Genomic DNA, 11526 nt, shown 5'->3' on the forward strand with positions numbered 1-11526 from the left:
GATCCTCCAGAACACTTCAATGTCTAAAGTGGAAATAAAATAGTAACGAAGGAAATAAAAAGTCAGATGTTGAAAAGTCTTCTTTTTATTGTCGGTTCGTTAGTAACTGGACAATTAACAAGACTGCGAAGGAGGCTAGAAAACGTATAAGATCGCGGAACTCTAATTCACAATCAGGCGTTTTAAGACAAAAGAACGGATTGATACCTTGTATTTCTATGGAATGTGGTCTCCCGACTTGTGTTTCAAATCTTTTAGATTTTGTTGGGCGTCGGTGTTATTTTTAATCTAAGCGACGCGAGTAATATTCGGCCGCGAGGGACGATTTGCTGCCGAGGGAGTTTTTGTCACGGAGAGAAGGTTTCGCGCTCCAACCTTCTCTCCGTGGCAAAAACTCCCTCGGCAGCAAATCGTCCCTCGCGGCCGCATACTACTTGCGTCGCTCAGAGAAAAAATAACGCCGACGCCCAACAAGACTGCGAAGGAGGCTATACATTTTCCAACTAATTATATAATATGAGTTTAGTATAAATGATTTGGAGCTTTCGGGCCCTACAGACTATAGCAGTACTGACTGGTCCCTGATTTGTGAGTGTGTGTTCAGACGTACCTTTAGCCTTGTAGGCAAAGCTTTCTTCCTCGCCAGGAGTTTTGTTTCCGTGAGCGGCCTCTGGTTCTGGTTTGTCGTCACAATCTCTTTTGCACATGGATAGTTTTCAAAGCCCCACCTTAAATTGGTTAGATTCTCTGAAGAGGACTGACTTTTAGGAACATCATCTCACATAGAAGTTAAGACTTGTGCTACAATCCCTTTCGCACTGAATCTTACATGATAAATTTTCAAAGACCCACATGCTGCATAAGACAGCAGACTGGTGTGGTGGTACATGTATATCATACATGCTCAAGTGTTAACAGTGTCTTTGCCAAGCCCCACCCTGAACTGGATCTCAGCAGTCTGCTTCCCGGCTGGGTTGGCCACCACGACCGTGTAAGTCCCGCCGTCGACCTTCTCGCACTTGCGGAAGATGAGCTGCGTGACGCCGCCGACCGTCTTGGTGACGACGCGTATGGTCTCACGGAAGACACCGAGTCCCTTGTAGTATGATAATAACAATGGTTTTTATTGGTCAAACACCACCCTTTCTTCAAAGTGCTGAATTGATGCAGGGCTTGCAATCACTGAATACAGAATACACAAAGGGTTAACAATCAAATAATACACATGATACGTGATATTTGCTCCACACACACTTTTGTGGAACTGTCGCAAAGGCCATCGGGCATTGTCAAGTGCCGGCCTCCATGTTATGTGGCCACAGTTTCACCCAGAGAACATTGCAAGGTTGCCAACATGCAATTTTGTATATGCTGGGGGTTTAGGTCTGGACTTACAAGTCCGGAACTGAACCTAAACATCTGGACTTGAATCCGGACCTGAACCTAAACGTGGGTTTAGGTACACAGCACTAACGACAAGTATACCAGGTGACACACCTTGTACCAGGTGACGGCGGGGGTGGGCATGCCATGCAGCTTCAGGATGAAGTCCTGTCCTTCCTTCAGGATCAGGACATCGGACGTCACAGCGCTCAGGTCAATAGAGGCGGGAACTAGGGGAGGAACTAGGAGAGTTACACCTTAGCAATGGTAGCAAATATACATTGTAAAGTGTATGACTGTATGAATGTACAATGATCATGAAAATATCAGCAAACTCACATTTATAGAAATGATGCATTTCATACATGTTAGATCATGTCAAACTACATCACCTAGTATATAAATTATGTGATCTGCCTAAACTCATGTAAAAAAAAACTTTTTATTGGAAAATACCAAAATTAATGATTCTATTTGATTGTAATGTACACCTCATGTATAGGTATCAGAATTTGTTAAACTATGTAACTATGTATGCATACAATATGCTTTCAGATTTGTAAGTTCTAAAGGCCTTGATGTACATGTACATGTATTAGAAGGAAGGAACAGACATCTTACCAATCTGTTCCTTGCAGACGACAGCGGTTGTCTCCCTGGGCTCGCTGATGGCTCCGTAGTTCTGCGCGGAGACGCGGAAGCGGTACTCCTCGTGCGGGACGAGGTCGGTCACGGTGCATCGCGTGAGGCTGAGGACCGTGCAGCGCTCCCATTGGGCGTCCTCCACGCTGGTGCGAAGTTTCTCCACGACGTAACTCGTGATGCGTGATCCGCCGTCGTAGTCCGGCTTCACCCACGCCAGCGAGACCGTGATGGGAGTGATCTCTGTGATGTCCACCTTCTTAGGCGGGTCGGGTTGGTCTGGGGAGAGGTTTGGAAGATTTCAGTCATTATAAGTCTCCACATACAGGTAACAAAATGGTCCCAGTGTTGAACTTATAGCCTGCTCTACTCAAGACAAAGAGTTTCAACATGATGCTTATGATGTTTCCACGTACATGTACCAACACTGTCTGTTTGTAGAACTTATAACAGTCTACTCTACTCAACACAAGGAAAGTCAGCTAGCCACAGAAAACAGGATCATGCTTATCTCTTGGTCTGGGGAGAAGTGCAAGAAGTTTTGAAAATAAAGTCCCAACATAACAAAAGTGTCCTTGTGTTGAACTTGTACTCTGCTGTACTCAAGACAAAGAATATCAACGAGTTAAAACTGTTGTAGAGCTCTCTCAAGAAAAATATATGATGCTTCAAGTTAGGCCCTTCTCTTAAACTTACAGTGTACTCCACTAAACATGAAGAAAGCCAACTAGTTACAGGAAAACAGGATGCTTATTTGTTTCAACCACGAAGTCCCTTAATAACAACTGGCTCTGTGTTACTGATACATGTAGCTACAAAGGATGTCAACAGTAGCACTAGTTAAAACTGCCTTAGAGAGAAAAGCATGGTCAGCCATTAAGGCCCCACATACCAACAGGGTCCATGTGTTGAACCTATGGTCTACACTACTAAATACAAATAATGTCAACTACTTAAAGACATTCCCTTAGAGAAAAACACAGGCCTTAGGATTATTTTTGTAGCGTGTATGTCAGGCGAGCGACAACAGTCGGGATTCGAACTCCCAACCTCTTACGTCGATGAAGGTTAGACATCCAGGTAATACGATAGCCAAAAAACAGTTACTCAAGCAACTGGATATGATTTTGAAAACGTCAGACGTTTCAGCTAGTATCCACTAGCTTTCGTCAGTGACTGAGAGACCAGAGGGGAAAGCAGGTTTATATACACAACCTGTTGATTGATATGCAAATAAAGTGAAGACAAATTTTTGGAAGTCGAAAAAGGAACAAAAGTCAGACAAGTCAAGACAAGATGATGCAAGTTAGTCTGAAAGCTCCTGTTATACAGGACAGGAGCTTAAGTGTTGTCTGTCCTCGGGGCTGGGAGTGCCAAATCCCAAGTTCCGGAAAGATCGACCCGTAGCCCCCCTTCCCTGTTGAGGGTGGGGTTGTACATTCTTTCATATATTGCCTCTTTAACACCCCGTTCCCACCAGCGTGTTTCGCGGTCTAAGACATCCATGGACTCGAGTTTGAAAGAGTGACCCTGGTTGTGTTGTAGGTGGTGGAAAATGGCTGAGGAGTAGCCGTTGGCACTAGGTCGGCAATGTTCTTTGTACCTTACTTTAAGCGGTCGACTTGTCTCTCCGATGTAGGTGTTGTTACAATTGGGCTCCTCACATTTGAGTCTGTAAATAACATTCGCCTTGGTACCCTTGTGAGGTCGGTCCTTAGGGTGTACCAGTCTTTGTCTGAGGGTTGAGTGAGGTTTGAAGTTAGTGGCTATGTTAATAGCCAACCTCTTAATCCAGAGGCAGGGTCGCTAACCACTGGATTAAGAATGCAACAGGTACTACAGACACTACAGGTACTACACACTACCTTGTTCAGGAGCTCCCAGCGCACGCTGGTCTTCTCCTTCCTCTCCACCAGGAAGCCGACGATCTCGGAGCCGCCGTCGTTCTCGGGCGGGGACCAGAGCAGCTTCAGGCTCTCCCTGGTGATCTCGCGGACCTGCACATGGACAGGCGGCCCGGGGGTGTCTGTGGAGAAGTAAAATCAGTTAAGTTGTGTAAGTTGTTCTACTTCTTGTGTCTGCTTTGAAGGAGGTGCCAGGGACGCCTTAAAAGCAGCAGGTCAAAGACCTGAGTGTGATCTAATGGTAAAATAGATAAATAAAATGAAACATTCAATTTCAAGTGAAAAAGTTAAGTATACTTTTATTTATTAGTTGGTCCTGATTAGAGTATAAAAACCTTGCTAATGCTTCAATTTCAAGATTCTACTAGCTACTGCCAGCCCCTTAAACTTGACATGCACTTAAATTTTCCTCCTCACCTCATAAAACCTCATAAAAGATCATTTGTAATTGTATAGGAAAAAGACGTCTATAGCTCGACGTACCGAATGGATGGCGGGCGAGCACATTGCCGGTTGTAGCCGGATCGCCCACTCCGAACATGTTCTGCGCGCTGACGCAGAACTGGTACTCGTTAAACGGAATCAGCTTCGGAATCTTGAAGGTGGTCTTCCTCACAGCTCCAGAAACCTGGAGAATTAAAGAAAGCAAACAAGATGAGAGAAGAAACGAATCAAGATAAATTACGGAGATTTCCAGATGTTTCGAGTGACATCCATCACTCTTCTTCAGCAACACTAATGAACTAACAGAACTTGTGAATTATATATGTGAGCAACAGGAAAAACCGATTGAACATGCCAAAGACACGAGTCATAGATATGTTAAGGAGATAGGGTAGTTCCTTTGGTAAGACAACACCATAGCAACTTGTACTGCTACAAGATGAAAAAGATGTACATGTAAGATTGAAGTTTTAGCCAAACACATTACAAAAGTTCAATCAGATTGAGTAAAGAAAGCACACATATCTACAAAGGTTAATCAGACTGAGTAAAGAAACAGAGAACATCAGTGTACCTTCTTCCAGTTCTTGGTCTTGAGGTCCATCTTCTCGATGACGTAATTGGTGACGCCCGCTCCTCCGCCGTCCTCCGGTGGTTGCCAGGAGACGGTTCAAGTCTCGGGGGTCGTGTCCTGTATCTGCAGACCCATGGGGGGGCCAGGCTTGCCCATCACCAGCACCTGGATAGGTGAGTGAAGAAAGGAATAAATGAATGAATAAATGAAGGTTTATATAGGGTGACAAAGTCGATATGTACAATAACAGTGATATAAATATAGTGTTTTCACATAGCCCGTATAGGTTTCTAAGATAGCTGAACATGATAGAGGGGGATGTTTTTTGTATTAATCAAATACCATCATAGAATCAATTCTTGTAACTACACAAAGAGTTTCTTAAGATTAATTCAAGTCTACATAAAAATTTCAAAGTGCACTTATCAATGTTTTATAATGACATGTCAAAAAAACTAGACTATAAAGGTTACCTTGACTGTGAATGGTAACTTTGACATCAATTTTTGGTTATGTATACCAAGCTTTCAGTAACACTAACACAAAGACTTGAAATCTTCACTAAAAGTAGAATGAAAAGTGAACTCACCTTGACAGTGACAGTGACAGAGCCGCTGTTGTTCTCAGCTGTGATGGTGTACTCCCCGGCGTCAGCACGGGACGAGTCGCCCACACACAGGGCAAACGCCTTGCCCTTCTGGTCAATCGACACACGGCCTGGGGAGGAAGATAATGATTACTACTGTGATCATTTATATACAAACAGGAGGATCAACTGTTTAACATGGGGAGAATGGTTACTAATAGAGAACCAGTTTAACCTTCACCAGTTTTGAGCACTAGGGACAGTACCAATACAACTGTACAACAGTACAGAGTGTAGTCTTTCATTATTGTCCATTCAGAACAACAACAGAGCATAACTGACTGCAGTATTCCAGAGGTTTTCATTCAAAACAAACTACAACTTAACCATGCTTTCAGCACTAGGGACAGTACCAATATAACCACAGAACAGACTGTAGTGCTCCATTGAAGTTCATTTAAAACAACAACAGACTGCAGTATTCCAGAGTTTTCCATTCAAAACTACACCTTAACCATGTTTTCAGCACTAAGGACAGCACCAATACAACCACCAAATAAAACAGGATACTTAACTTCAGAAAATGTTTGTTCTCTGTGTTCCTAGCCTCTCTGCAGATTTCTCGAAGGCTCTCACTTCATCATAGATATGCACAGTCCATGTTAGCCTCTCTACAGGCTTCTCTGAAGGCTCTCCATCATGCAAATCTACAGTATATGTTAGCCTCTCTGCAGGCTTCTCTGAAGGCTCTGAATTCATCATACATATCTTCCATACATGTTAGTCTCTTTGCAGGCTTCTTTGAAGGCTCTGCTTCATCATACATATCTACAGTACATGTTAGCCTCTCTGCAGACTTCTCTGAAGGCTCTCAATACATCTTACACATCTACAGTACATGTCAGCCTCTCTGCAGGCTTCTCTGAAGGCTTTCACTTCATCATATACATCTACAGTACATGTTAGCCTCTCTGCAGGCTTCTCTGAAGGGCCTACAAAACAGTGCATGGAATCTGAAGGCTTACCTTGGCTGCGTAGAACCAGTCGGCCCTTGGTGAAGATCATGGTCGGCACAGGTTTGCCGCCAGCGAAGCCGGAGATGACCAGCTTGTCGCCGGCGTGAACTTGGACCTTGTTGTCCTTGATCTTGGCATCCAGGGTGATGGTGGGAGGCTGGAGGTCGTCCTTGGTCAGCACGGGGCCGGCCCTCGCTGATGTTTCCTGCCTTGTTCTTGGCCTAGGAGGAAAATGAAAATGGAAAATTTATTACAGAAATGAAAGTCACTCTTAATTCTTTGACCTAAATGTGGATTGGATCATAAGTTCTCTCTGAAATATAATGATTTAAGTATGATGGCAACATACATCATGTAGTCTTGACATCTACATAAGATTTAAAGTTTGTAATGGTAGAGGGGAGGCAATGAAAATGCATGGTAACGATTCATGATAAAAGTATCACAATTGTAAAGTCTGGGGCGACAAATTAAGCATGCGACAAATTAAGCATGCGTCCCTCTAAACTTTTTCACAAATGATGCTAAAAATCAATGCTACTTGATGCTGAAGAATGCTAAAGAAGGTTTGAAACTGTAGTATCAAAATTGTTAGGATTGAGGTACAACTTAGGCATGCATTGCTTAAAAATTGAAATACATGTACTGCTGAACTTAATCTAAAGTTACTTTAGAACTAGAGCATTTGTTATAAAGGATATGTAAAGTTTGACCCTGACCTTGACCCTGAACTGGTACTTCTGCAGAGCCTTGATGTCGGTGATGACGTGCTCCAGCTTCAGCACTTCGCCCAGGTGACACTTGACCCACTTGTCCGAGCACACGTCGCGTGCCTCGATCACGTAGCCCGTGATGCGGGCCCCGCCGTCGTAGATCGGCTTCTTCCACTGAACGTGCACGAACTTGGAGCTCACCTGGAGGACAGAAGAAAAATGTAAAGACTTTGCATAATGTACAAAAAGATGTTGGGCATGCCAGCTATGAAGATGAACTGATGACAGACAGTCGAGAGGGACCTTCAGGCGTTAAACAAAAGTTGGAAAGAAGCCTTGAGACTAGCAGGCGACAGAGTAACAGCTTAACTTACGTTGCTCCTCCTTGCATGTGATTGGTTCAGGCAGCTCGGCGGGCACGCTCTGCGACAGCTCCGTCAGGGTCGTGACCCGGAAGCGGTAAGTCTGGTCGCGGTCCAGTCTGAACACGGTGTAGTTCACGTTCCGGGCGGTCGCCGCCTTGGTCCATTCCTCCTCACCGGGAGCTGCGATGGAGAAACAACAAGTTATGTCAGAAAGTTGTCCTTATTGTGAAACACTGATAAACAATCTAATCTAATGCTTTAAGACAAATTTCAAAAGGTTCTTAAGTAGCAAGCCCCCTTTCCTAGACTCTAACATAACCTGTACACCTGTATTGTGCTAGTAATCTATGAATTATGCAACTGAACATAGGAGTTCTTTTCTTACTGTCTTATTTGTAAATCAAACATTCTGCTCTGAGATTTAGATAACAATCTTTCTCAATATATGGGTTTACATGTAGATCAGAGTAATATGCTCTGAGAGAGTGTAGTAAATCCAATATAACAGACATTACCCCATCTGGCTTAACATTAAAAAATTGCTACAAGGATGTACATGTCTGCACATACCCAGGTATTCCACCAGGTATCCACTGATGCGGCTGCCTCCATCCCAGTCTGGTCTCTTCCAGGCCAGGGAGACGGTTGCCGGGGTAACCTCCTCCACAGTCAGGTTCTTGGGCTTCTCTGGCGGCTCTGATGGATAGATGGATCAAACATATACATTTAACAAGTGCCTCATCATTCAGATTCAGTACCACATTTGCTCCGGATTTAAAAACATGCATGTATGCTTGACTGAAAAAAACATTACTGCAAAGCCTGAGAATCAGGTTGATGCCTTCAGTTGGTGCATTCAGTTTCATGGAGTAAATACTGTGTCATATTCAAGTTTTCCTCCTTGTTCTCTGCTTTTAATTTTATGATGTCCGCTTGCTTCATTTTCACCAAAAAATTTCTGACAACCAAGGAGATGAATATAGGCTTTGCCTTACTAAAGAACAGAGCTTTGAAGAGATAACTGGGATAAGATGATCTTACCAACTGGGTCCAGAGCACAGATGGGCTCCTCTGTCTCCACAGCCTCGCCGATGCCATACTTGTTCTCACCTATGACCCGGAAGTAATAGGTGCATGTCTCCACCAGGTTGGTGATGCGGTAGGTGTTCTTCTGCTGCTTGAAGGTCACGGTGGCCCAGCCAACACGGCCGGCCTGGGGGGGAGGGGGGCAGATGAAAGAAACATTTTAGAATATCTCCAGACCTGCATATAGCCTCATCAGTTTGGGAAATCAATGCAACATAGTTTTAAATTCTTACTTGCACAGTCTTTTTATATCTCTGCCAATGTTTTGGGACAAAATGATAAGATAAGAATAGAATTGTTTGTAACAAATTGTTATGAAGGTCAGTTGAAGGGCAAGGGGACAAATAAAAGAAACATTTTAGAATATCTCCCACAAATAACCTCATCTGGTTGCAACATGGTTTTCTTCTTTTCTGCCAATGTTTCGGGACAAAATGGTGCAAAAAAAAATCTGAATTGTTTGTAACAAGTTGTTATCAACGTCAGTTGAAGGGCAAGGTAAGACATGACGCTGACCTCCTTCTTCTCCACGATGTAGTTGAAGACGTCTGCGCCTCCGTCGTCGTCGGGAGCGGACCACTGGATGATGCAAGAGTCCTTGGTGATGTCCTTGACCTTGATAGGTCCCGGAGGTCCAGGTGGACCTAGAGGTGAAGAACAACATGTCAGAATCTCAGAAAATCAATCTTATACACACCTGGACCAAATGGGGGAGGGGCGCTTCAGTGCACTATCTACCCAAAGATTGTCTCAGCGTTTAGATGGTGATAAACTTAAGGTGATTCAGAAGATTAAGAATCAATGTAAAAAAAAAACTCAGTAAACCTCAAAACCATTGGATTGAACCACTCCAGGATGTTTCAAATACTCTGAGGAAGGAATCACAATCCTTGCTGAAGACTAGCTGCAAGCATGCTCTCTACAGCCTATATTTAAGTGTTAAAGTTTCGGATTAACATATGACTCAAGAGGCAGTTCCCACTGTCTATGTAGGGGTGTGCCAAAGGAGAGAGGTTTTCAACACAGATGTAAACATGCAGCAGTATTCAGATTCACATAACACTGGTCAATTTAAATTGGGAAAAACAGAGGCAATCGGGAATCCTCAGAAATATCACATTTTTGCCTACAAGAATGGTATTATCTGAAAGCTCTCTTCACTATAACAGTAGTCATGTAAAAATTATTTGTCAGTGATGTTCATAGGATTAGTTATGTTTGATTGAAAATGCACTAGACCATGTGGTCTGTTGATAGCCCATCAATGGGCTGCAATTAAACCACTTGGCCTGTACAAACAACAATAGTGGCCTGCCACAACAACAATAGTGGCCTGCCTACAAATTTGAAGGAAAAGGTGTGAAAAATGTAAATCGACCAAGGTTCATAGACCAGTGGGCTAACCTAGCCCACCATGAGGGTCTGCATGCTCTTTTCCGTAAGGCGTAGGCGGGCCTTTTAAATTTCCCGTAATTCGTAGGGAAGTTATTTTATTCAGCGTAATTCGTAGTGAGGAGGTGAAAATTTCCCATAAAGCGTTGCCAGTGCATTTCACGTAAAGCGCAATCGAGCCAGAAAATTCCCCGTAAATCGTAGTTCAGACTCCCAATTTTTCGTAGGCCGTAGTGGATGAACTTGCGGTTGACCTGTTGGGTCATCCTTGTATGCAGGATTTGCATGTAAAAAGTTGCAGAATATACCGTTTCAGAGGGTCAAGATTTCAAAATTTTCCCAGGGAAGCATGCCCCCGGACCCCCTAAAATGTATGCGATGAGTCACGCCTTCGGTGCTGCAGTAAAATATTATTTTGCCCCCTCCCATAGAAGTAGAGTCGCTTTGCTGCCGTCTCTGCTTTCCTTCTCCCATCTGGGTCCAGGTGTGGTGCACGATGGCTCGACCACATAACGCCCGTGATGGTCTGCATTTTATCACATTCTGGGTCCATTCTGACCCAGTATCAGTGCAGTTGGAGTCGTGACAGTGTTTAAAACAGCGAAGTCACTGATGTAAATCAGTTGACAAACAAAATAGACCAGTCAACTCTGCCTGAATTTGAGGCGAAGCGCCAGAATTTAGCGTAAAACGTTGCCAGCCTTCTTAAATTTTACGTAAAACGTTGCGGGCCTCGATGAATTTAGCGTAAAGCGTAATCAGGACCCCCCATGCAGACCCTCTTACAAATTGTAATATGTACATTATCATCGGTCGACCGTATTGGTGGGGTTATACCGCCCCTTACGAGGTGATACACCCTTTCGCTAGCTAATACAAGACGGGGTTCGCCAGGCCTCCGTCCGGGTGATGATGTAATTCACCATGTTGGCTGATACATGTACGAGACGGGTCTGCCAGGCCTCTGTCCGGGTGATTTGAAGTGAATCACCAACTCCATACAGAACGATTTGAACCACTCACACCGGGAAGATCCCCTACTCTTTTCGATAAGTATGGTGGGTTCTTTAACGTGCGTGGGGTATGGCTCTCCCCAAACACGGGACCTCCATTTAACGTCCTTGTCCGAGAAGACGTCCCTAGCCGAAGCTAGGTACTCATTTCCACCTGAGTAAAGTGAGGAAAGTCGTGTTAAGTGCCTTTCCCAAGGGCACAAGGTCGGTGACACGGGCAGGATTCGAGCCCGCGACCTCTTGGGTGTGAGCCGAACGCGCTACCGACTGCGCCACACGACCCGACTATGTACATGCTACATATACATGTAAAGGCAGGAGGCTCTGTTGAAGCCCACTATGTGAACTGTTCCTCTAAAAACTCTCCAGGATTGTTTGGTTCTACACAAGAGTACAAAAACTCTCTCA

General features: G+C 44.1%; 2 protein-coding genes across 2 annotated transcripts; both read right to left on the reverse strand.

Moving 5' to 3' along the window:
- Positions 1 to 379: 379 nt before the first annotated feature.
- On the reverse strand, positions 380 to 4977 carry LOC109476640 (titin-like). The gene is made up of 6 exons (XM_019777645.1): positions 4948 to 4977; positions 4469 to 4557; positions 3891 to 4051; positions 2005 to 2304; positions 1498 to 1613; positions 380 to 1096 (listed from the first exon to the last, which is right to left on the reverse strand). Exons 1-6 carry the CDS (start codon positions 4975 to 4977, stop codon positions 905 to 907), a joined length of 888 nt encoding a protein of 295 aa, XP_019633204.1. The 3' UTR covers positions 380 to 904.
- Positions 4978 to 4986: 9 nt separating this feature from the next.
- On the reverse strand, positions 4987 to 10141 carry LOC109476642 (myosin-binding protein C, fast-type-like). Its single transcript, XM_019777646.1, has 9 exons — positions 10127 to 10141; positions 9230 to 9385; positions 8669 to 8840; positions 8198 to 8323; positions 7637 to 7807; positions 7269 to 7463; positions 6559 to 6770; positions 5537 to 5664; positions 4987 to 5112 (listed from the first exon to the last, which is right to left on the reverse strand). Exons 1-7 carry the CDS (start codon positions 10139 to 10141, stop codon positions 6724 to 6726), a joined length of 882 nt encoding a protein of 293 aa, XP_019633205.1. The 3' UTR covers positions 4987 to 5112; positions 5537 to 5664; positions 6559 to 6723.
- Between the last annotated feature and the right edge of the window lie 1385 nt (positions 10142 to 11526).

The sequence above is a fragment of the Branchiostoma belcheri genome, unplaced genomic scaffold (genome assembly GCF_001625305.1).
Source record: "Branchiostoma belcheri isolate BF01 breed outbred unplaced genomic scaffold, Haploidv18h27 scaffold385, whole genome shotgun sequence".
In the NCBI taxonomy this organism is placed as follows: domain Eukaryota; kingdom Metazoa; phylum Chordata; class Leptocardii; order Amphioxiformes; family Branchiostomatidae; genus Branchiostoma; species Branchiostoma belcheri.